At 40.2% G+C, this 26,827-nt stretch overlaps 1 protein-coding gene across 4 annotated transcripts in view; it reads left to right on the forward strand.

Annotated features, from left to right (window-relative positions):
• Nucleotides 1-26,827, forward strand: part of SSBP2 (single stranded DNA binding protein 2) — a 134,552-nt gene that overhangs the window by 15,220 nt on the left and 92,505 nt on the right. For all 4 annotated transcript variants that reach the window (XM_064405131.1, XM_064405132.1, XM_064405133.1 and 1 more), the window contains exons 2-4: nucleotides 16,910-16,982; nucleotides 21,041-21,102; nucleotides 22,727-22,811. In XM_064405131.1, coding sequence (XP_064261201.1) covers nucleotides 16,910-16,982; nucleotides 21,041-21,102; nucleotides 22,727-22,811 — 220 coding nt within the window. The remainder of the gene's footprint in view (nucleotides 1-16,909; nucleotides 16,983-21,040; nucleotides 21,103-22,726; nucleotides 22,812-26,827) is intronic.

The raw sequence follows: 26,827 nt of genomic DNA on the forward strand, positions 1-26,827 counted from the left end.
CGTGGGGCTGAAGGATTAACCAAATGCTAATCTTAAGCTTCTTAACACTTAGTGAGAAGTCAAAATTTCATTACTTTTAATTGTTTTGTAGCAGGCTAATAGATGTTGGCATCTTGGTTGGAAATTTCTTTCCCTTTGCAAATCCAGTCTTAATAAAGTTTTAAAATTTTTGAAATAATATATGTTTTGCTGACTGAATTTCTTGTGTAACTTGTTCTAAACTGTCGTGCAAGTTGCAGGGATCCTAAATAAACTGAGGAGCTGACTCATTATTTTTGCCATTTGTACCACTTTCTTTCCAGTGGTCCTTCATGAACATGAAAAATTCTGTAAAATCCTTGCAGGAAAGGGATTTGTTACAGAAAATCTGCAGTGAGCAACTTCAGCTCGGTGTATAGAAGTTCGGCAGTCTTGTTTCAGGCTTATATTTTAAATCTCTTATCCTGATAATGACCAGGGCGGCTCTTGCTTTGCTGATGAGACCTGACAAGATCATCATCCACGTGATTTCGTTTGTTTTCATGGCAGCCCTGGGGAGGAAAATAACTGGAGCAGGAATGAAGCTGTGCCCTCCTCCAGAGCAACTTGGCCGCTTCAAACAGCAGAGATTTCAACAGACAAATATGTATTTATGTAGAACACGTACAAAACGCGGGCATCAGCAAAACCCTTTAGCCCGGGTGGGGTGAATGGGAGACAATCGCCCTCCCAGGGGCCAGGTGGGGCAAGATGGCCTGGAATTTGGGGAACTCCCGAGTGCTTTGTCAAACCAGTCGTTATCGAGTGTCTCCTGCTAATCTTCCACCTCCCGGTTACTGTTCTTGAAATTTTGTCCTGCTCTTGTAAAGTTTTCACCCGCCCATTGTTCACCTTGAGGGAAGTGTGAAAAGCACACTCAGGGGGCTGATGTTCCCCCTCTCACCTGCAAAGGTCACAGGTTGCATGAGAAAAGGAAGAGCACTAGCCTCAGGAGCTGCTCAGAAAAGCTGTTTTTAGAATTAACACACAAATACTTGGATTGGGAGCAGCAGGGGAACAGATTCCTAGTTTAGGGTAGTGGGTACGGAATGCTTCAGCTCGAGGTTGAAGTCACAGGCACTGATTTGGGAGTTCGAGGATGGGATATTAATTGGTTGTTTTGTGGTTTAGGTTTAGTTTGGGTGGGTTTTTGGGTTTTGTTGGGATTTTTTGTTGTTTTGTTTTAGGTGGAGTTGGGTTTTTTATTTTTTTGTTTGGTTGTTTTTTTGTTTTTGTTTTGGTTTTTTTGCTTATTTAGTTGGGGTTCTTTTTGTTGTTTGGTTTTTGTTTGGGTTTGGGGTTTTTTGTTTGGTTTTTTTTTTTTTTTTAGGGGGGAATTGGTTTGAGGGGTTTTTTGTTTGTTTTGAGTGTTTTTGTGTTTTTTTCTGGCGTGCATATGTTAGCATGTTTTGAGGGGGGTGTTACCACCTCAGGATCTCTCAATGCCATGGTCAAATCTACATTACTTTTATACTCTATACAGGTAACAGAGATTACTAACAGAGATTAGTAACATTCTGAATCAAAAGGTCACAAACTTTATCAGCATTTGTTGTGGGAACAGCTGACACGTATTGAAATGAGAACGGTATTTTTCTTCTGCTGTTTTAAATGAAATAGTTTCATAGGCTTTTGAGTGAAAAAAGCAGGAAAGCACATTCAGGTCTGAGGCAAACAATGAAAAACTGCAGCCTCTCGATAACTTTATTCCTGTATTTCTGTGAGGAACGAGTGCTCACTTTGTAAAATTTCTGGAGGTTTATTAAGTTTTAACAAAAAATACAAGAAAAGCGCTAAATAAGGAAAAATTACAATGCTGGGAGCCCCAGGCTATCCCGTGATAACGATGCAGGGGGGGAGGACATATTACAGTAATATAACTATACATTTACAAAAACTTCTCTTAACATGCTGATAATGTTCACCCCTTATTTGTGAGAGCCAGATATCTCATTACTCATCTATAACAATTCCTTATAATTATTTCAGTGATGTTGGCTAAGGATGAATATAAAAAGAAATAATTGTTGCTCCTTGTATTTTCCTCCCAAAAACCCCCCCAAAAACTCTCGTATTTGGATGGTTTAATGAGATCATCACTAGAAGTGTGATCAAACTCATGAACAAGCAGCAAATGTTGCCTTCATTAATTCCATGTGAGGTTTTCACAAAGAGGCAGGCCATGGCTCATGTTTATTAAAGTGGATGGGTAAGATTACTAAAACAGTGAAAGGCGCTGAGAAAAGTTTCCTCTGTTTCAGCGAGGGAAACGAGGAGGTGGCAGTGACTCAAAAGTTTGACTTAGAGTTTTAGTGTGGCATTGAGAGTTGAAGACATGATGGGCGAGGCTGGGTTTCCTGAGGAATGTTTGTGGCCAGAGGTCTGGAAGGGAGATGGAGCAGGGTCTGGCATCTCTTTTGGGATGGCAGGGTCTGGGATACTGCCTAGGGAGAACCTGGAATTCCCCTCTCTGAACGCATTCCAAAGCCACCTGGACATGATCCTGTGTCAGTCCCAGAGCTCTCACCGGGCTTCAATTTGTTTTGATGGTTGATGCTCATAACAAGCTGCCTTTGGAAAATATGTTTTATTAAAAATTATCTCTCCATGCCTATTGCACCTTCAGGGAGGATTGGAGAAATTGCAGGAATTCCCAATAGAAATAATTTATAAAGGTAGACTGCATCTGGCTCAGATCTGTAGCAAGACTCGTGTACCTCCAGATACTCCCTTTTCTCCTCATGCTGCTTCCCTTTTCCTGCAGTCCCACATTTCTAGTGATGAAGAGAGTCTGACAGACACCATAGAGATTAACAGTTCCAATTGCATCTCCATCTCTTGCAGTCTCACTTTGATACAGTTCAATGTTCACACACCTCTCGTCCCTTTTCCAGGGTGTTTCATTTCGGGGTGTTTGTCATTTCCTTTGGGGCACAAGAAGCAAAGACCCTGGGTTTAGTTTCAGTCACACTAAGGCCTGTGCTCTCCTGGAGAGGGGGAGCAGTGAGGAGCCACAGAGTGGCCACCTCCTGAAAGCAAGGACATTATTTAGGTCAGAAGCAGTGGGAAAGGAACACATTGTGAAATAGTGAGCAGTTTTTAACTGTGCTGATCTTGCCGGGGTTGTCTTGAGGCTCCCGTTGGACTTTATAGATCTTTATCTCAGGTTTGCTTGTTCAGTTGTTATTCCCATACATGCATTTTTTCCCCCACTTTAGATTGTTGCTTTGTAGTCTGAGGACACCTTCAAAGCTGTGCATCTCCAGGGATCCTAAAGGATTGGATAGCTTTGTGAGAGTCCTGGAAGGGTGGTTTTCTTCACCCTGGAGGGTGCCTAAGGCCTTTTTAGTGACTGCAAATCCTGTGTGGGCTTGTCTTGTTGACCAAGCAGTGGAAAGACTGCATCACATGTACAGGCATGATGGAAACCCCAGGAAATTCTGTGCTGTGTTGGCACTGCAATTTCCTTGCTAGAAAGAGACCAGAGACTGCTTGTAGGGGATGTTGAAGTTCTTGCACCCCAGTGTTGTCACTACAGCAGTGTTCTTTCCTGCTGCTCTCACCCCCAGCTCTGCTCCTCCAATTCCCACCTGGTACCTCTGTCCATCCAGCTCGGGGCTGTCTTGCCAAGGATCTTAAATGCCACATAATGTGTGTCATCCTGTGGTTTTTCTTCTGTGTCTTTCCTAATGTTTTCTTTCACATGAATGTTCTGTGTTAGCTCTGCTTACTTTTTCCTTACACATCCTAAAAACAATGATTAGTCTTGTCTTGATTTGTGAAGTGAAAGCTTCTTTTCTCTTTTATTCCAATTACACAGTTATTCCCATATCATCTATCCAATGGCCTTCATATGGGCATGAAGTTGTTTGATTTTTCTGTTTGTGCATCCATGTTAAGTGGGATCATTCATAGGAGGCATAATTTAGATCTGAAGAGGACATTTTATTGTTAAGGACAAGCTTTTTTCACTTGCACAAAGAGCAGCCTTGACCATGATTTATATCGTTCATTGACTTTAAATAGATGAGTAGTTTTGAACTCCATGAGTTAATCTTACGCTATGAGCCTTTGTGTTATTTGTATTTTATGTTTCCCTGATGCAGTGTTTCTTTCCTGAAGGAATCCAGACCACTGGGAGCAAGGAGTTAAACAGTCTGTGCTGTGTTATTCCTGATAGGGATTTTTTGGCATGTGGTCTTACTTGCAGTTGGTTCTCCTGAACATGCTCTCAGAGATGAGCAACACAGGCAACACATGTAGCACCACTGATATTTTTGGGGTTGATGTTCCACCAGTTTGCTCAGATCTTGTGCTGCTCAGAAAAGACGTGTCCCATAAGGAAAATTCCATAAGGAAAATTCTTAGTTTAATGAGAAAAATGCCACAAGTTTTAGCAGTGTTACAAAGCTGTGGTTGATTACTCACTGAGCTGGAGATAAATCCCAGGGAGGAGAGGTGCAAACAGCAGACTTGAAAACTTAGAGGGAAGTGTTGTTCCCTGTGTCTTGCCATTAAGGAACTTTCCTTGTGTTTTGCTGTGGTGTAAGGATTTGCTTTAAATTTAATGCAGTTCTCACGCAAGAAGAATTAACATTTATAGAAAAAAATCAAGCCAGTGCAGTGCCAGAAGGAGCCACAAAATGCCTTGTACATGCTAAAACTATTAACTGATTTTAATACTAAAAATATAAAGAACGTCAGCTGGTCTGAAAGAGAAGACTGACCCTCAGTTAACATACAACATTATTTCCAAAGCTGTTGAAAATTTGAGTGGCAAAACACGCAGTTTTCCTACAATTTTCACTCTCTCCTGGGCAAGCAAGGCACCCTAGGCAGCTGTGCCTGGAGTGATCTTGCTAAAAAGAGTATTTGTAGGACATTGCAGCCTACCCAAGGTGAAAAATCAAACTTCTCCAACAGATGCATGACAAAGGTGTGAAAAAACTTCTGTTGCACCTAAACATTTTGTTAGCAGTGCTATCATAACCTTTTCACATGAATTTATGGGAAATTCCCTGCATAGTACTGAATTCTGAGATAAATGATGAGCTGTCCTGTTTGGCTACATTTTTATATACCAAAATGTGTATTACTCTTAAGTTCTTTATAAGTGGGGTTTGCTTCTTAATGCAGCAGTTAAAATTCTGCAGACGCCTTCGTTGTGGGAGTAAAGGCCAGTCCAGTCATGCTTTATAGTAAGAGTACATTTATAAATTGTTTATAGAGGGCTAATAAATAATTAATGTCTGTTATTAAACAGGTTACAGGCATGAAGAGTGTGTATTATGTATGGCAATAAGCACACAGTAGAAGGTGTTAAAGACAGTGTTTTGTCTAACTGCCGCCCTAAAATCCATAACAAATGACCCTTTGTTAAAATATATATTAAACATTTGATTTACTCAATGCAGATTTATAAATACTTTATAGTTAGTACTAAATATAATTCCAGGAGTTGACTCCAGCCTTCTAGTAAAACCCTGCTGAGGAGGGAATGGCTTTTTGAGGTGAAATTGAAATCCAGAGCTGTGACTGCCTGGTGCTGTGCTGAAAAGCTGTCTTCTAGTAATGTACTAATAAAAGGATATTTTAAAAAAACTAATGTATGTTTTCTAAATAGACACAGGACCAAGTCAAGCATCAGTAATTTGGAAGATAAAGCAGGGTATTTCAACTTGAGTACAAGATTTAGATTCAAGTCTCAGTCTGAGTCACCTTGAGAGTAAGAAATGGTATTCCTAATGAAAAATAATTTCTGTTTTAAACAGAAAGTTTAATTTTCTTTATTTTTGGTTTTAACGCAGCCATCTGCTAATGCAAATAAAAATGTTGCATTTAATGCAGCTTTCTGTATAGATATGCAATTTCTTGTGAGATCTGTTTCTAGTTTTACCTTTTCTTTTGAAGAGAGAAACTTTTACAAATACATTATACATAATACTGAATTAATATGACAGATATATAATGAAACTGTTTTTTTAGTCGTAGGTCTTTGTGATATGCCTTTCCTTGTCCTTTTATCTTTGATGGTAGCTGGTTGGTTTTGTTCATTTCAGGTATAGTCTGTTTTTTTCTTTTTGAATCTGTCTCCACTAGATGTGAGACAGGACTGAAGGATATTCACCACTTACCTGAAAACCGAATTTTTTTTTTTTTTCTCTGTTCAATATCAAGTGAACAGTTAATGCAGGAACAGGAGAGTTCCTTACTAAATCATAAGTGTTGGTTTCCTTTTCACTTTAATGCTATTCATTGCAAATTTAATACCTTTTTCTTCACTCAGAGTTTTTGCAGTTGTTTAGAATCCTTCATCAATACTTCTTTTTGAAAAAGTGCATATTACAGTTTGATTCATAATTTTTCTTTATAAAAGCTTTATGTGGCATAAACATAGTTTCACTGAGATTTGAAGATTATGCATTGTAAAACTGAAGTGCTCTTGTACCTGAAAAATTCTATCCTCTGCCTTTCTGCGTATAAAAAATGAAAAAGGGAGACCTAAATTGATTTATTTGTGTATGCTGATAAAAATATATAGTTGCTAGAAAGAATAAAAGGATCTTAAGAGGCTTTTGTTCATCAGTTGGTGCTGGAAGTTATCAATGCAGGACGACCCCAACGTAGGGAATAATGTGCTGTGACTGCATGATTTCAGAAGTCTGAACAAATGCTTTATTAAGCTATATTACACTATACTATATTGTAACTATACTAAAGAGATAGATACTACACTAAAGAGATACTATACTAAAAAGATACTACAGAAAAACCCATGACTGTCATGACACAGCTTTTGCCCAGTTGGTCATTCAGTCCAAACAACCATCACCAGAATCCAATTAACAAATCACTTTGGGTAAACAGTCTCCATAACACATTCCACATGTGCCAAACAACAGGAGCAGCAGGTAGAGATAAGAATTGTTTTCTCTGAGCTTCTCACTGCCTTCCCCAGGAAAAATCCTGGGAGAGAGAATTATGTCTCTTTCTGTTCAGGGAATGCAAGCACCACAGGAAATGTGTAAAATCTCTGGTGGAGTTTCAGGACATCTCTCTCCCACCCCTGGTAGTACCAGCACTTCACCACAACACAGCAAAAAAAAAAACCAGAAGGCCTCTTTCCCCTTCGTCCTGCAGGTAAGAGTCTTGTCAAAGATAAGGATCAGCACAGCACATCCCCCTTCTCTGCTGTTTGTAATTCCCATGTGCCGACTTCTTACCCCGAAATCTGCTTTTGAGAGTTTCCAGAGTAATTCAAGATTAGTTTCTCTCTTACTGCTAAGAAACAGGGAAATGAAGAAAGGAGGATAAAGGCAATAAATGAAGCATGGAGTTGCAGTGTAATTATTGCAATGTGCTTGGAAGTGCCCAAGGCCCAGCTGGACAGGGCTTGGAGCAACCTGGGACAGTGGAACGTGTCCCTGCCCATGGCAGGGGGGGACAGGATGAGTTTTAAGGTCTCCTCCAACGCAAACCACTCCATGAATCTGGTATTCTGTGTGTGTACTTTTGTGGCTTAAGACCAGAATCCCTTTAATACCACATAAATATCTCAAGTCAATTTCAGGTGGTGTGTAAACAGCATCCTAAATACAAATATTTGCTGAATCTTAATATTCTATTCATATTTAACTGAGAAGTGAAAAACACATGGAAGTTGCGTAAGTTTTTTTTAAAATGAACTTTTCTGTGTCCTCAAGCAGTTCAATCAGAATTCTTTAAAATGTCACTGAGAAGAAATGAAAAATTGTGCTCAGGCAGGAGTTTGCACATGAACAAAAAGCAAACTAGTGTTTATATTTAATAAAACATCATTTTGAAGGTATATTATTTGTGCACTATTATTACAGAGGGTTTTTACATGAAATGGTTCATCACTGATGATATATTGGAAAACATTTTCTGAAACTCTTCTTAACAAAACTGCTGGAAGTTCTTGCATGGAGCTCACCAGTATTTTTAATCTGTAAACCTTTGACTCCATTAAGAGATCTTCACTGTCTTTTTCCTTTTGATCACAAGCTGAGAGTTTTCAGTACTTCTTTGCTATGCCTGGAGTGGCACGGATGGTGTTCCTCAGGGGTCTTGCTGCTTGGAATTGTTGCTCTGTGGCTGTGGTCAGGTATTGGCTCAGCCAGGTACATTAATTGGGCTGCAGTTTTGGGGCACATCAGCTCACTAAAGTGTAAAGTTCTAGAACCTTAAATTGTCTGTCTGTGAAGAACCCATCTGGATTTTTTTTTCCTTAATATTTTTTCCAGCTTTTTCCTCCCTCTCATTTTTATTCCCCCTCCTTTTTTTTTTAAAACTTTTTCTATTTATTTATATGATTATTTGTACTTTTCAGTGCCAACGTCTGGCATCCTAAAACCTGTCCATGCCCTGTTGAAATCTACTTTCCTGTCTACCTGCTGCAGAAACTGCATTTTGACAACATGACACTGACTTACGTCCTGCATTTCTTGTCCTGCCTGCCTGTGAAGTTATCCATGAAGTTAACTTAATAACTGAATCCAGTGTGGGTTAGAGTATTCCAGTAATACATCCTTAAGAAAATAGACAATTTTCTATTTTCCCCCGTAAACCAAATGTAAGGCAACCCTTTTTTTGACTGAATAGGTTGTGTACAGAAATGCATTTATAACTATTTAGAGCAGAACTACCAGTCTGAATTAGGTGCTGCACATGGTAGGACTAGAGTCTTTTGCTTGCTTATGCCCTTTAAATTTTGTTTCAGAATAAGTGCACAGCCAGAAACTGTGTGACAAATGTTTTGCCTCTTTTCCCTGCTTCATAAAAAACCTCTGTGTCAGTTCTTCTAGCAAACATCAGCTGTCAGTGCAGAATCAACTTCCCATCTCTTTTCTTTTGTGTCTGGTTTCTTCCTTTCAAACACTAGCCAGTGGTGGCAATTTGGAGAGCTAGCATTCACATTTTCTAGACTGTTAGTCAAACACATGGTCAGTACTGCAAAGTTCTATTATTGCTGAATTTTTTTGATGTTTGGGAGTTTCTAATGTGTGGATTAACTCTTTGTGAGCCTGATTTTCAAATACCTTCCTCTTGTTGCTGGAATTCTTTGTTTGGAAAGTATTCTTACTATAAAAAGATTGTGGGAGGACATAGAAAACCACTGTGGCTTTTTTATCACCTGCATTTCTAAAGGAAAGTGTGTCTGGTAACTTCCAGTTCCGTCTCAGAAAGTTATCTGTGAAGTTGTAGAATACACATTTTTGGGTGTTAAACCATCCCCTGGGCAGTCTGAGAGGACTGGAGGCTCAGCAAAGTCATCATGTGTGAGGTGTAGCTCAGACTGTGTGCTCCAGTTTACCTGGAGATGTTGCTGAGTGGAAACATTCAGTACTTGGGGGTCTTGGCTGATCCTTCTGGGCCATGGTCCAGTCTGAGGGAGCAGCAAGGGACTCCCTCAGTGCCCTCTGTCAGCCAGGGCTGGGCACAAGGAGCAGGCAAGGGTGTAAATCCCTGGGGAAGGGCGGCTGGATGTGTGGGGGCTGAGCAGGTGAGAGCCCAGCCAGATGTGGGATGGGGGCTGAGCAGGTGAGAGCCCAGCCAGATGTGTGGGATGGGGGCTCAGCAGGTGAGAGCCCAGCCAGATGTGTGGGAGCGCTGCAGGCAGGTGTGGGTCTGGCCAGAGCAGGCTTGAATGGTGTTAATATTGTTACATTCCTTTACTTTCTTCATTGTTACAGTCTTTCCTTGGATCACTGATGAATTTTTAGATGCAGCCAGGGTAACCTCTTATCATTTTCTATTTGTCTTCCATTGATATTTGCCATCAGTTTTTAAAATTTATCCTGAGGCACCTGGTGCTTGTCTTGCACTTCTTTTCTCCAGGTAATGTGTCTCCACCAGTTCACTGAATTTCTTTGACTTCTGAGGTCTGATAGCTTCACTCTTATAATTTCAGAACTTATTCTCTCCAGTAGAAAATTTTACTGCTTCATAATAAGTCATACAAATTACTTCCCACCATTACTTTTTAGGTAGATACTCAGGGAATTTCATCTTGTGTGTCACCATCCCATATGATTCCCATAAAATTCATGAGGTGACTCGTTACTGTCTTTTCAGGGTGTCCTACCAAGCTCTCAGTGCAGAGTTTGCATTTTACAGACAAAACTGTAGCATGCAGTGAATAGGGGAATGGCACAGTCTGTATTTAACATCTACATCTAGGTTTTACCAGGATCTCCTGTAAAAGAGGAATAAACTCTTTTGCCCAACATTATTGATGACATTTGCAGGGGAGACCAGCAGTCCAACCCTAAATATCCTGGGATTCTTTGGGCAGGATATTAAATGAACATTCTCTTGAGAAGAGCTGGGAAGGCTACTGGCAAAACCATGGGTCCTTGTAGGAGCCAGATGCTCAGAAACACTGATTTCTTTCTTTGTATGAATGAAAATCAAATTAGGTGCTGCTTGCTCAGTGAGGCTGGTGGGCAGTGCTGATCCAGCTCATCCTTGGGGAGCTGCTCTGTGCATTCCTGCTCCCTCCTCCTCCTCAGCCTTCTCCAGGGGATGCTGTAGGCACTTTTTTTTCTACTCACAGCAAGCAGCTGCTTCAGGAACAGCTGTAATATTTTAAGATGTCATATACCAATCAGTAATTCTGTGATTTTAAAGCTTTAAAGTTTGCATTTTGGTCAGGACTGTGTCTCTGCTTTGTTCTCTGATTGTAATTCTCTCCATGCCAGCTCTGTGCTGCCAGGGCATGGCATTAAACTCATTAAATACAGGAAGTTTTATGCCAGGGACAAAATACCATATAAAAATCCATTACTATCCCATTGAAAGCATCAGGGAAGACCAAGGTTACCACTTTCACTATCAGGAAGAGGTGAAATCTCAAGTATTTTTATTAAAGTCTGAGCTTACACTTTAAAATGTATTTTGTCAGGTAGCTATTTTTCAGCTGCCATTTGGAATATTTTATAATCATGGTAAGTTGTGTAGTTAATATAGGTTAAGCCCAAGAAGCTACTTAGAGACAATCTTTAAAAATCCGTACATTTTCATAAAATGTGTTCCTTTTTATTCCCTAACCACGGACTAGGAAGCCTACTGGAAATCTTGAGGAATATAGGTATATAGGTGCCAAATATAGGTATAAAAATGATGGTTGTCTTATTTGAAAATCTGTAGGTCATCAAGAAAACTTGCCTTTTGATGAAGTATTTGTGAATCGATGGAAATTGTCCCATTGCAGTTGAACCTTCAGAAGAGTGTTTTGATTCCTCAGTAGTTTGGATCTGTAGTAATTTCTATGAGCTGAGACAAAAAAGGAATATGAAATTCAACCAGAGTCAGATAAAAGCAACGTCTGCAGTGTGACAGCACAAACCAAGGCATCCTTAGCTGATGAAAACATGTAAAGCCATGCAATTAAGTGCTTGTGGGGGAGACTGCAGACACTAGCACACATCTCTGATCTTTCCCAAAAGATCAGTGCATACCAAATACCTATTCAGTGTTCAGTTACACACTGGTGCTCAACTTAACACGTGGTTGGAAATGGCTGTGCCAGTGCTTGAAGTCTGCAGGAGTTCAAGTAGCAAAAGGGTGTGAAATTAGAACACACACACACACACACACACAAAAGTGAGCTGAAAGTATGTGTGTGAACTGAAAATCCCTGCTGTTGTTTATTGTGCAGTAAACGAGGGGAGGGTGGCCTCACTTCAGGAGGTGAATTTTTGGGACATCTTGCAAGGAGTCAAGTGGAAAAGAGACCAGTGCTAGGTCTGCCTGCTGGCAGAGAGCTGTGCTGGGTGAAGGCTTTTCCTTTCTTTTCCTGTCCCTGGATGGGGCTTGGAGCAATTTCAAGGACCTATATATTAGAGGCAAGGGAGGTTAATAATTTAATCAATAGTTTCCTTTGAAAATATTCTCCACAACTCTTCGACAACGTGTTAAATTATTCCCCAACTTTTCTATCTTCACACAATTCCAGATGCTCTGCATTAAATAAATTTGAAAAGTTGTCCACTTACAAGCTTCTGGTGCCATGGCTGGTCTGGAACACAGCCACAACCCCAGCAAGCATGTGATCTGTCAGACTGGGGTGAACAAGGAGAAGGATCCATTTATTTGGGAAACACCACCAGGCTCATGTAAGGCCCCCATTCCTCACAGCACTGGGCATTGCTTGGATGAATGCAAGGAAAGTATTTTCTATGTGCAGAGAGAGGGAGAAATGCCTGTGTGTGAATCTTGTTGAACACATTTGACACTGGCTGTGTTTGCAGGGCAGTGCAGGAGCTCTCAGGACCCTCCAGTGCCAAGAAAATATCAAGGATATACCCCAGGACTGTTTCCTTGAGCAGTGCTTGTGTTCCATTCAACACCTGTGTGTTCCTAGAGCACCACTCAGGCTGCTGATGGCACTCAGGGCAGTCACAGTGACACAGATCAGTCTTGAGCTGTGACAGGGAGCAGCAGAGTGGCCTAAGTGGAGCCTCTTGGCAAGGGCAGCCTGCTGGCTCAGGCTGAGCAGCCCAAAATCTTGGTGGTGTGTGGGATGTGCAGGGGTTGCTGCTTGTGCTGGGCTGTGCAGGGACATCCCTGCAGCCTCCAGGCTCATCATGGGGCTGCCTGAGCACAGGGAAAAGGTTTGATGGAATTCTCATGTAGTGCTGGAATTTGATCCAAAGCCATGGCTTATCTGGTCTCTTGTCCAGTCCTCTCTCAGGTAGGTGGTGAGACTGAATCACATAAATTTCAGGTGAGATGAGTGGAAAAATATTATTTACATACATATATATACACACACACACACATATATATTTAATTTATATATATATATATATGCGTGTGTATATATATACACACATATGTATATATATCGATATCAAAAATATATAAGAAATAAATACTTACAAACAAATTATATTATCATGTAAATATTATATTACCATATAAATATTTTAAATATTTTATTTTTGGGGGGGAGAAAAGGGGCAAAAAATTACTGCCAGTATGACCAAGTGGGCCAAAAAATAATGGTTTGGCATATTAAATAAACTTCCTTAGAAAAATTGTTTACCGGTGTTTGTTGAAACTTGGTAAAACCAGTCACCTTCAGGAGCTTTGGAGCAGGTTTTAAAGTACTGAATTAGTGGATTCAAGGAAATTTGTTCAGAAAACCTCTGCCTAAAACATGTGCTAAGATTCAGTGCAACTTGCTCATGTTTTACAGAATGGGATTTGTAATTTGGATGTGAGATGAGTGAGATTCCTAGGATTTGAAATGAAACATGGATTTGAACTGCAGCCTATAGACAGTCTTGAAAACAACAGAAAAGCTACTTCTCTCTGCAGACTAGTAATTTGGGAATACATGAGGTCTTCTGAAACATGGAGAGTAACATTTAAGATCTCTTCTATGAAGTTGCTTTTCATTCTTGCTCAGCTGCTTCACTCAAACCTTACAATTATGTATGGATATTGATTTTCTAGTTCTTTAATTACTGTTTTGAACGCACCAAAAGTTAAATGGATGGTGTGCCATATGCTAAACTCTCCATACAGGAAGAGTTTTCAAAAAATTACGTCTTAACAATCTAAAAGTGCTATAAATGTATCTTGGTGATGCTCATATCTGGAACGTGCCCATTATAGATACTTTATTTTTTTTTACATCCAGCGTCAGATGTTAGCAGCATAATGGCTCTTGGTGACGGAGGAGGTGGTGGGAACACTTGTGTGATGTGCAGTCTTAGTCTTTTGGTTTGGAATTGGGTGAGTTCACCACGTTTCCACCAATGGAAATAGTGCTGCAAGGCTTGAGTTGTAAGTTCTCATTAAGCTAATTGCGTCTCCCCATCTTTAAAATGTAGGAATGTAATTTCCACTGCACAGTTAGAGGAATTACTGTTTATTTCCTGCTAGTATTCTGATAAATGCTTGACTTGAACCACTTAAATGGTTCTTTTCTGTGGAATTCAGTAGCTGCTTGTGGGATGTAGGAATGCCTTGTCCAATTAGAGCAGGAACTTCAGGCAAAGTGCACCAGGTTAGCAGCATGAGTCAGGCAGTAACCTTTTTTGTTTGTTAATGGAGTGAATGTATCATCAGGGTACAGATGAATGTGTGCTCTAATTGTCTTGGCAGGGAGGGGGGAGCTCTGGCCTGTGTCATGTCTTTAGCAGAAATTACTGCAGCATTGTCATAAATTGATTGGAAATATTTTTTCCTCACATTACTCATGGGATGTCAACAAGTATGCAAATGTGAAAATTCAACATATGTCTGCTTGCTGCTTCTGCACGTTTTCTCACACCAGTTTAATGAGTAAAAACTGTCTTTTTAAAATGTCACTTCAAACCCAAGTCTTCTGGTGTTGAAGACCACCTTACTAATACTTTCTGAGTCTTGTGACAGGATGTGAAATAGTTCATTAATTTGTTCATTTTACACACTTGAACTGTAGCTTGGTTTTTGTCTTTTGTGTTCCTCACCTGTCGTTACAGTTTGTATATTTGGTATTTCTCCTTGTTACACAGTGTTGCACATTTTTGGGCGTCTCTGCCGTCTTTCCCCATCAGTTTCCCATTGATCCTTCGCTGTGACACAGCGAAACCTTAGTATCCCTCTTTTGATCTCTGTTTACATTTATTTCCGAATGAACCCATAACATTGTTACATTCTGTAGAGGCTTCCTGAGAGCACAATAACAAGGGCTGGGGCAGCCATAGAGACCCTGTGGGATTATTCTGTGCTGTGCTCCTGTCCTGTATCTCTTGGTGGGAGGTGGTCCCAGCTCTCCTGGCACAGCCCTTGGCAATCTGGGGTTTACCACAGCTGGACCAACCTGCAAGCCTAAAGCCTTCTACTGAAATCTGCCACTTTTACCCTCCACACACGCATTAAACACAATTTCATTGCACTGCTGGTTTGTTTAGCCCAAGAGGTAACAGCATTTACACAAAGCTGGAGATGGTAACAGTTAGCATTGTGCTTAATTAGCACATTCTGTGTGTTTAGGTCAAAAGTTTTAGGGTTGTCTTGTTGTTGCAGTGTTGAAATGTCTTGTGTTTTTGGAGCAGAGGCAGTGGGGACAGGCAGGGATGTTGGGCTGTGCTGGAGCACTCTGCAGGCACCCCAGAGTCCTGAGAGGAGGCACAGGCCTCTCTGGGCATTAAAGCCTTGTGCTGTCAGTGTGGGCATCAGGATGCCCTGTGTGCCAAAGCTTCCAGTCGGTGTCAGAGCCGTGGGGGTGCTGAAACTCCCCGCAGCAAACCCGGGGTTTGTGCTGCTCCGCCTTCCTTCACGGGGCAGGAAGGATGTGATCACACAAACCCTTTTATCTGGACCGCAGGCTTCATGTTTGGATAAGAACAAAAAAGGGACTCTCATAAGACAAATGAGGTGCTTTAAAAAAAAAAAAAAGTGTTATTGGGTATTCAGGATGTATTGGCAGAAAAGCATTTCTTCTCTGTCTCTTACATCTGTCTTAGATTTAGTCTACAACATTTCTTGGTTAAAATTTGCATGGTAGTTGAACTGGGAAGAATTAAGTCAACTCTTAAGAGATCTTCTCTCCCCACAGTACTTAGAGAGTTCAAACTAAAACTAGTCACATGTTTGAATTATATATATTTAATTTAAGGAAAAAAGTACATATTGTCTTTTGAGGTTGGACAGAGAGTAAAGTAATATGTGAATGTCTTACAAACAACTAGTGAAACCATTTCACAACTAGTGAAAACCATTTTTGGGGAAGGCCTCTCTGAGATTTTAAAATTTCACACTTGTTAGGTCACTGCTATAATTACTGCTCTAGCAGAGCCATGATGCCAGTGATCACACAGAACATGGTTTTGAGCAGGAAGGCAGAGCCTCTCCCTCTCTTCTTTGTGTAGCTATCTACAGGTTTTTCAAAATGAATAGGGAGAATGTTTCTAATAAGAATAGCCATGTATCATGAGGTGCATTCAAATAAATTTAACTTCTTAGAAATAGTCCAGGTAGCAAATATAAAAGACTTTCCTTCTCCTCCTTCTCCTCCTTCTCCTCCTTCTCCTCCTTCTCCTCCTTCTCCTCCTTCTCCTCCTTCTCCTCCTTCTCCTCCTTCTCCTCCTCCTTCTCCTCCTCCTTCTCCTCCTCCTTCTCCTCCTCCTTCTCCTCCTCCTTCTCCTCCTCCTTCTCCTCCTCCTTCTCCTCCTCCTTCTCCTCCTCCTTCTCTTCCCCCTCTTCCTCCTTCTTTTCCTCCTGGACAGCCTAGAGGCTTGCAGACAGACAGACAGGAGGCTCTGGGGAGTCAGCTGGAGCTGTGGCAGTCATTTGTAGCTCTGCTGCCACCAGAGCCCTGGTCTGGATGAATTTCAGGATCTGTTTTCCCTTGGCTGCAGAGCTGTGGTTGTTCAGCCATGCCATACATCGAGGCTGCCATCGCTTCTCCTGATGCAGCCTGAAGTTTCCATGTTCTTTGGAAAAACCACAGGGCTATTTTTCAAGAGTGCTAACAGCTTGACACATTGCACATGCTAAAAAAGTTGACCTGGAAAAGCAATCAGTGACACTGTATGAAAATATTGTATTTACAGTAAGCATGCTCACTCAGAGCAGCACTGGGTCCCTTGTTAGCTCACTAGGCACTTGTCCAAATATTAAAAATGTTGACATTAAGTAATTTGGGGTCTTAATAATGTTTTAATTAATGACTATTTAAACACCTCTGGTCAGATTGACCTGCATGTCTAGTTGAAAAATTCTGGTAGAGGTAATAGATTTGGCACGTTCAGTACCTTGTGGTTTGTGGAAGGCAGTGGGGCATATCTCAAACTTGTGATAATACTTTATTTCTGAAGAAGAGGAGCAAACAAATGCACAATACTAAATATTGTCCTTTCTGTTTATTTTTCAGATTAGCACTGTACGTATATGAATATCTGCTCCATGTAGGAGCACAGAAATCAGCCCAGACATTTTTATCAGAGGTGAGTTTTTTACATGACTTCCGAGGGCCTGCAAGTGAAATAAATATGATTTGGCTAGAGGAAGAGCAGTGAGATACTGATACCTTGGGTATCAGTTTGCCTCAGTCCACTGTTCCTCATCCTCTGTAACCCAGTTTGTCATGTCATTTTACATGATCTCCTGTAACTATTTTTGCTGTGGTTTGTAATCCCCATTCTACACTGGGGAAGATTAATCTATTTTCTCTAATAAGTGGGCATGCTGGAGAACCCTTCAATGGTACTCAGTTTTGATGACCTTTTAACTTACTATTGATATCTCCAATTGTGAATGATGGGCCCTTCTAAATGTATTTTACATCCCACTGTCATACACTATCAATTCTCCTTCTCTGAAGCACTGCTGATCTCTCTGTGCTCTCACCATGCTTTTAACCACTTCACTTCTTTTCATCTGTTGAATCAATGACAGCCACAACCACTTAGGTCCTGCTTTTTTAAACACTTTCAATGGCTAATGGAATTTTTACCTTTACACAGTAGTTTTGGGCTTTTTTAAGAGTCTTTTCAAAGACTTTTTATGCATCTTGTGAAGGTTGAAGTAAATTGTGTCTCCTAAGCATTTTACTTTTACCCTAGGATACAGATGTATGCTGAACACATTGAAGTTTTCTGGGTTTATTATTGTTTTTAATCTTTGACAAGAACATACAAGATAATAATAACAACAACAATAAAAGTAACTAATAATAATAACAATAGCGTAGTAATAGTAGTAATAATAGGAAGACTGAGCAGAAGTTGGGAAAAAATAGATGAGATATTTTCCTAGGAAAATTTGCTGCTTTAACTGATCCTCCTTCAAAAGCAAATAAAATTATTATGCTGGTGATGACATTTTGAAGATGGAAGAGGGGAAAATGAAAATCCAGAGGGTTGTTTGTGATGTTTGCACAAAACTGACAAAGCAGAGATAAGGAAAAAGGGTAGAATTGTAGCATGATCAGTTTACGTTTATAATAAGGGTGGTTTTGACAATTGTTTTATCTCTTTAGTAAAACATTGGTAAAATAAGAGAAAATAATGTAGAGTATCATCTTGGCTTTCCCAAAACAGCTGTCATTTGTAAATAATGCATTGCACAAGGTAAATTTTGCTCACTTTGTTTTTATGATGTTTTTGCAATATGAACAGTTGGCAGAAGCATAGCTGGTATGATATCTGGATTTCCTGAAAACATTAAATACAGTGTCTTAAAACTCAGCTTTTAAAACTAATTCAGTCTTGAGTTGCAGAGACACTCTGAGGTCTGAACAATGAAACCTAAGGATATATCAAATCTTCAAAATTAAGACTTGCACTCATCAAGAAATGGTAAACACGGGTCAGGGACAATTAGTAGTGCATAGAGGGGGTATGAGGTACCAGCTGTGAGTTTATTTCCCTCACTAATTAGCAGTGCAGGAGGGTAAATGTGCTGACAGGTCTTGTGAATGGTTCTGTGACTGCTGGGCTGGATGCTCTCAGTTTGGGTGGGTTTCATTTTAAAGCTAAACAGTTTGGAGTATCTCTAAAGCTGAGTGTTGGGGCTTAAAAGAAGAGCACACACAGATTTTCTGAGCTGTAGGGCAGCCAGTGAAGTCTAAAGGTTGAGATCCCTCTCTCACAGATCTGCCAGGGGCTGTGACTCAGAGGAATGGAACCAAATTAAAGGAAAATAGAAATGGGATATCCATGAATCCACTGTGATACTCTGTAACTTGGGGATGGTTGTCCTGAGCATCCCCATATTTTTGGCATGCTTTGTGTCTGGTTTGACTTTTGTATGCTTCCCTTGAAGACCTGATCCTTATCCCACCTATTTTCTAACCTGGAAGTCAGATTCCAGCCTTGGATAATTCCACTAGCCTGGGTGGGCCAGGTTGGTGGGTATTTCACAGTTAATCATTCCCTGGCAATGAGCTTAACCAGTACACTTGACAATGAATATTTTTTTTTCTATAAATAATAATTCTTAAGTCCCATTGATCAGACAGACCACATCTGCTATGTTAGACACAAGTATGGATATGTAAAAAAAAAACAAAACAAAACAAAAATCCTCGAAAAGAGTCCAAAACTTCCACATTTCCTTCAGTCTCCTTCTCCCAATCACTTTCTCAAGATGACATATGTCCCAGGACCCAAAAAGACCTGAACTGGATAATTTTCTCACCAGGCCCTGCTTTGAAGAAAACAATTACTGCTTAAACATAATGTGGGTGTTCTTCACAGACATAATTTTTGCTCCTAAGGGAATGGTATTTCTGCTTCAGGAACCCCTTTTTCGTTCTGGTTGTACAGTGCATCTCTTCATTATGTGATTTTGAACCTTCTCAGAGGTACTGTGTGTTCCTGATTATTAATACAAGTCTTTCCAAGACATTCCCAGGGCGCATGAGGAGCAGCTGTGCCTCAGAGAAGTGTATTTGAAGAGTGTGTAATACCTTTGTAGTGCCTTTGCCTTTCAAATGTTCATCAGTTTTCCCTGCCAGCACTTAAGGAACTTTAAGCACTTAAGCACTTCAACTTTGTGAAATATGTTTTTTGTGTATTAACTACTGTGTGAGGGATGTTGGTTTTCATCCTGCCAGCTTTACCAACTCAAGTGGCAGTGGCTCAATGTTATCTTTTATAGACAATTTAAAATAGCATAATTGTTTATGAATAGTTGTGTTCATACAATATATCAAAATTGCATTAGGTTTCTTCATGTTTGAGATTTTCTAAATGGATTTTCATGTAAGTCCAAACAACATTTTTAGGCATATGAGCTACATATTCTGCTATTGACAAAAACTTTTATGTGTTTAAATTTCCTAAGAATTGGATATGGAAATCAAGTGTGAGTTGAGAATCTTAAGTCTCTTTGGAATATGCCAGCTTTAGGAAGGACCATGGCAGTATGAAACTATATCTACCTTTAATATTATGCTTTTATGTACTTTTACATATATGTATATGGATCTATCACTTAAAATTCCTGTCATATTAAGCCTGTTTAAGCATTTTAATAAAATAACCCTCATCTTGTCTGCCATTGTTTCTGTCTCTAGAGAAGAATATGGTTTGTGCTTTTAACAACTCCTTTTGTAAGAGAGTTGGACAGGAAATTATGCTGTGTGTCATTGTCACTGGAGGAGTTTGCAATGCACACAATGCAAAATGTGCACCAAACATCCACCAAGTTCTAACACAGTTCTGGACAGTGTTGTGTGGGCTTTGTGACAGCCCAAACTATTTAATTTTGGAGTTAAGCACAAACTACCAACAGGCATTGAAAAGGTGGTTGTGTGATTTCAGCTAAGGCACAACATTTGGGAAGTTTTGCAGAGAGACAGATGCTGTGATTGGTGTTGTCTAATGTGTTCCCTGATCGACAACAAAAGTTTGAATTCAGGAGTTCTTAAACTGCATTTCCTTTGAAAACAGCATCAAACAGACCCAGTTTCCTTGGTGGGAAGGAAGTCCCAGGCAGTACAGGTGTTGAGGAGAGCTTGCCAGCACAGGAGAGCAATCCAGAGGAGCTGCACATTCCCCCTGGCTGGTGGGAGCTGGGTTATGGCAGTGGTGCTGCCTCACTTTTGCCACATTACCTGTGACTGAAGCACTCCTTGAGGATTACAAAACACTGCTGGCCCTGGCTGCGGGGGGAAGAGTGCCACCTGCTGAATCCACAGCATCAGTCCTGTGCAAATGGGAAAAGATTTCAGTTTTAAGGGTACTTAATAATCACTTTTTAAAATATGCATTTTTGACCTTAAAATAGCACACAATATATTCAGAATTTAAAAAAAACAACCCAAAGAATAAAATTCTAAACTATGCTTCCCCAGCATGAAAGGAGCTAATTTTAAGTAGCAGCTAGATCATTGAATGTAGCAAAATAAGTAAATAAGGCATCCAAATTAAAGACCATAATGCATCTCATTACTGTGAAATCTTCTCTTCCTCATCGTTTTTCTATCTTAATTATGTAACACTTTTTAGTCACAATGATCACAAGAATGTACACCTTTGTTTTTATCATTTTATTTTAGATAAGATGGGAAAAAAACATCACACTGGGGGAGCCCCCAGGATTCTTGCATTCCTGGTGGTGGTAAGTACCAGTTTTTTCCTCCTCTGATTTTCTTAGAACTGGTTGATGTCCAGTTCCAGCTGCTGGAGGCAAGAAATTCAGGTGAACACTGTGAAAAGAGTGAGAGGATCAGGATTAAGAAGCATTCTCTTGTAAAGGAATAAAATAACGGAAAATTAGATACAGAAAATGAAATAATAGCAAAAGATACTGGATATTTGATACAGAAAAAAGAAATAGTGCATCGTGTATTGATAAGAAGGGAGGTGGCCTGGCTTTCCTTCTTCACCACCTTCCAGCACATTTTGCAGCTAAGGGGTCATTCTACATATGATAAATACTTGCATTTGGAAAGAAAACACAGCAAATACAGAGACTGTGTGTAGATGTGAGCTTGCTCAGTCTGCAGTCCATAGCCGTGTGTGTAGAATTCCCCAGGGGAGAAGAGTGCTCAGAGGCGCTGCTGTGCAGCCGAGGTATTTATTCATTATTTTAGTATATCCAACAAGCCTGTGTTTGAAGAAATGCAGAAGTGCAGAGAATATGCCCAGCTGTATAAGAATTCAAAGGTTTTGAAATGGTCCCATTTGAACCCAAGTGATTTGCACAGCTGCCTGGGAAGTGGAGTATCCTTCTTTGACCATCCTTTCACAGCTCCTGCTGTCTGATGGAAGCCTGGCAAGAACATGTCCCTTTTATCTCCAATGTCTGCATTATCCTTAATTTTGATTGTCTGTAGCAGAGTGCTCAAATTGCCCATACATCCCTATCATGGTGCTGGATTAAGTTATAGAGGATTAAGTCTAAATCAGTAAAAAACCGCTATGAAGCTCCAACAAATTTTATTATCAAATATATTATTAAGTCATTCTAGCATAGACACAGTTTCATTCCAGAAACTTTGTGGTAGAACTGATTGGTATGTAACTATAGTTGAAGGAGTTTGTGGGGGAAGACCAATGGGATTATGTGCCATAATAGCCTTCCTTTTATTCTTTATGACTTAAGAACATGCCCATGCATTTTTTGTGCTTGCCTGGGCACCAGATCCTCAGGGAGCTTTGGTGTGAGCACAGGACTGGACATTTGTGCACCGAAGCTGTGGCTGCCCCATCCCTGGAAGTGTCCAAGGCCAGGCTGGATGGGGCTCGGAGTAAGCTGGGATGGTGGAAGGTGGTGCAGACTGGATGGGCTCTAAAATCCTTCCAATCCAAATTGTTCTGTGATTCCAGGAACCCTGACCATGGAAGGATTCCCAGTTTTCTCTCCAGTTTCTTCCCTTTCCTTTTTATTACAAATCCATTCCTTCCCATGCTTTGTGGAAGTCATTTGAGCAGTTGCTGGAGGGGTAAGATTAAATGAACAGTAACACACATTGTATTCATATATATTAGACCAGATTCTTGGTCTGTAGTGCAGTGGTGTTAAAGGAGTACAGCACTGCTTGCCTCAGAAATCAGATGGCAGGGCTTGGTTCCTCACAGATGAACTACAAATCCAAATTCTTCCTTAGAGGTGAGTGTTCCCATTCTTTGGAGAGAAAGTGACATTTCTGCATGGGAACATCCATGTGGGGTGAGTGTATGACATAAAATCCAGATGAGCAGTGACACTCTCATCATCCCTGTAACCTCTTCCCTTGCAGTGTGTTCTGGGATCTCTACTGTGCAGCTCCAGAAAGACGAGAAACGTGTGAACACTCGAGTGAAGCAAAAGCCTTTCATGACTATGTAAGTTTTGTGTGTCTTTACCATGGCTACATTAATTGCATGTGTAAATACAATAAAGAAGTATTTCTGCACTGCAGTGGCTCAGAAACACAGGTGCTGTTAATTTCTAACACTCAGTTTTCTAGTGAGTGAAATTTTTCTAATTTCTCCTTAGAATTAGGAATTCCTAATTCTTTAATTGCCAGCAGGATATGGGGGACTCCTGGAAGCTGTCTCAGAGATCAAGGTTCTGTCCCAAGTGTTAATGCAGAATAAAGAGTGGCCTTCTGTCCCCCATGCCATGGACACATGAGATTTGCCACAAAGACACAGGGCAGATAGAAGCATGGATGTGACCTGCCCAAATATATGTGCTCTGTCAGTGCTAAGGAAGAGACTGTTCTGTAGATGGAATTGATCTCTGCCTTCTGTCAGGACCACCCTGGCTGAAACTGGGGGGGTCATATGCTTTTATAACCTGGAGATTTTTCACCCTAAGAAACAATCAATCAACACAGAATAAGTGAAATGAAAAATCAGCTGGTCGAAGGCAACAGGAGGAATAAAGGGTAGAAGTTTCATGACAGTTTTGCTGCCTTTGAGACTTCATTCAAAACACAGCAGGGGAGTCTTGAGTGAGAGTAGTTTTCACAATACAACTGTGAAACCTCTTTCCTTGAGTCTTTTCCATGTCTGCCTCATAAATAGTGTCTAGTTACTGCCAAAAAATATTTCTACGGATCAAACTGCATTAGACTACCCTATCCCAGTGTCTTGTAAACACAGATTGGGAACAACAGAAATGAGTCAGCAAAGTGACCATTTTCCATTTTCTGTTGTCAGATTCTGGTAATGGCTTGGCATCCTACAATGTGTGAGCTAATGGTGATCTTGCCCTGTTGTTTATTTGCAGTAAACAACACCTTAGACTCTGGAAGCACCATCAGTACAGTCAGAGATGTCCAGCATCTTTCACCAATGTCTCTTTAACACCCTGTAGTGGTGGTTAAATTGTGAGGGTGACTGGTTAAGGAGCTCGGACAATGCTGCACAGTCATGTCCAGGCTATGCTGACCACTAAACATAATTAATGAAAGAAATAATTATCAGAGAGAGGAACAAAGTATAAGGACATTTTGTACTCACAGAGTTGTTAAGGTCAGCCAACTGAGTAAGACACATTCCTCACATTAAAAATGAGGTATCTCTTGCAAACACAATAGTTGTGGTCATTTTGTCCTAATCTGTTGTAAATAAAAAGCTATTGGAAAAAGAAAAGACTTAGCTATTTGTATCAGCTACTAAATATTTTGGTTCCTTGTTATTAGACGAAGGTTTAATTCCACTGAAGGAGCAGTTGTTTTACGGGAATAGTGTAAGACCGTGAGGAATGACTTTAGAGATTTAAATCTGGGCAGATCCAAAACACAGCAGTTGACTTCAGTGGGGGACGTTTTGTTCTCAAAATTAAGTGTATGTAACAAAAGCCAAAAATCTGAAAAATGTAAATATTGTTGTGAAACAAAATTGTGAAACAGAATGATCAGCAAGAGGAAAATTTTCAGTGAAAAAGTATTTGGAGTCTAAAAGGAGTCCACAAACCTTTAAGCTGAGGAGAGTTCAACTGATCAGTAAGTTTACTATTGAGTCTAAATTTAGAGGTATACTAGGAATTTGAGTAGGTGAATCAAAGTAGTTAGAAAGCTCCTTTAGCACGTTCTATTAACATTTCTAATTTCTACAGGCCTTGGAATATTACGTGGCCTTATTGCTCATTTATGATGTGCATTGTCATAATTCAAGAAAAGTGAGAAAATGCAAGTTCGATGTGTCCTACAATTGTGTGATTGAATATTTAACTTACTGTGTATAGTCATGCTTCATGAAGAAAAGATAAAATCATGGTATGAATCTATTTGCAAGACAGGATGAACACTTAATTTAGAAACAATTTGATTTATTTCAGAAATTAATGTGTCTGATGTTTGTAAAACCCATTCTCTTGATATTTTAAGGTGGCAGGAAGAGCTTTGCATTGTTTTTGTCACAGCTGGGATAAATTCATTTAGTCCCTCACAAGATTCACAATGCTCCTTGGTATCACTTAGGTTTTGCTTAGGACAGTCTTCATCATGGTTTCTGTGTCTGGTATTTTAAGGTAGCATTGTAAGTTCATGTCAAAGAACAAGACAATGGTGTTGGGATATAGCCAAGCAGATCTCACAGCAGAGGAAGATGAACATGCAGTGAGTGAAATCCTGATCCACACAGTGTCTTACCATGGACTGTGGAGAGGTCAAAATCCAACCATCAGAAGCTGCTGCTGGATTCCTTCTCCTGCCAGGGCTGGTAAATCAAAACTCTGCTGCTACATTGCAGGTCAAGTAGTAGAGCATTTGTAGCTGTGCTGTCACATGTGAAAACTGTTATTGTACGTACAAAACAGCACAGAAGGCTTGTTTATTAATTCATACGAGCAATTCAGAATTTTTTATTAGGCATGTGTTCCACTTGACCTAAGAAAAACCATTCCTGCTGAAGGGGTGCGTGGTCTGGCTGCTGCAGACATGGCAGCTGTAGCTGAGTGGGCTGTGTTTGGAGAGGAAATAATCTTGTCTTTGCTTTTGTGGAGAGAGAAAGGCTTAGGAATGCCTGATGGAGGAGGAAAGCACTTGCAGATGATTTAATGATTTGGAAATATTGCTGCCTCACTCAGCATAGCTGCGAGTCAGGCAGGAACACACAGGTTGACTCACGAAATGAATACACAGAAAGACTGAGTTTCTTCAAGTTTACTTACAAGCTTTACATTATCTGAACTGTAATTGCAAGATTAATGCTGTTTGATTTCTCTCCCCCGTCAGACAGTGCGTTGTTGCTTGCAGCACTACAATGCTCATCTTACTAAAATCCACTAAATAGAAAAGTAAAGCCCTATTCTGGATTTATAAAGGAGATTTTCCATGCTGATCCTGAATTTAAGTATTTGCAGCTCCCCCATATTTAAAATGGATTTTATGTTTATATTCTGTCAAGATTTGCCACTGGATATGTTTCCTTCTGAATGAACAAGGTTCTGAACTGATTAGGTACATTTTTATCACTTTTTTAGGCTTGAAAATATGCATGTCATGAATGTGCATGTGCTGGATCAGGGAGATAGCTCCTGGCCTGGAAGTTTTAAGATCTATCATGTAGAATTGGAAATTTTTTCAGGTGACTCAGGAAAGAAAACTGTTGCTTGCTTATCCAGCCTGTTAATACTGCAGGCGTTTCAGTAGGAATAGCTTCATTTAAGCAGAAAAATCCCCGTGATTTTTTTCTGGGTACCTGTTACTTTACTTTTTCCTGGAGGAAAACTTCTGCACGCTTTGAAGTCTTGTGAGAAATCATGTACATGGATGGTCTGAGGCAAAATTCAGTCTTCAGTGTAGAAAGGTTTGTGTTTCTTCATGATGTCCTGAGGAGATTTCTTCACCTCTCTAGTTAAGAGCTCGTTTTTCCACCTTTTGAGATCTTCTGCTGAGAGAAGCAAGTTCCAACATGCATCTTCTTCCATTTCTTTCCAAGCTGAAAACTGGGTCCAAAAGGGGAAATAAAAACTGGATTTTTAGCAGTACCCCTTCTTCTGATGGCCACAAATGACCATCCTGCTCCTTCTCAGGCCTGGCCATTCATCCCCATCTCAGGGTTTGAAAGGGTGGTACCTAAAAATCCTTCCTTACAAGATGATTTCTGTACATAGCAGTTAAGATATTTTTTACTCTCCAGAAATTCCTGTGCTCCTGTTATCTCACGCTCCTGGCATGGAAGTTTTTCCATGTGGTGCTGTTGCAAAGAAGGGGTACACTGTTTCTCACATGTAGCTGTATTAAGATCTTGATTATTTTCCAGGTCAGGTTTGATTAGTTCTTCTCCCCAGCTCTTTGAAAGATCACTTCTGCTATGGGGAGAAGTGTCTGGTTTGTGTCTGTGTCTCCCAGAAAAATTCCAGGTGATGCACAGGAACAAACCAAAGACACTCCTTGCTCCAGAGA

This window comes from Passer domesticus, chromosome Z (genome assembly GCF_036417665.1).
Source record: "Passer domesticus isolate bPasDom1 chromosome Z, bPasDom1.hap1, whole genome shotgun sequence".
Classification (NCBI taxonomy): Eukaryota; Metazoa; Chordata; class Aves; order Passeriformes; family Passeridae; genus Passer; species Passer domesticus.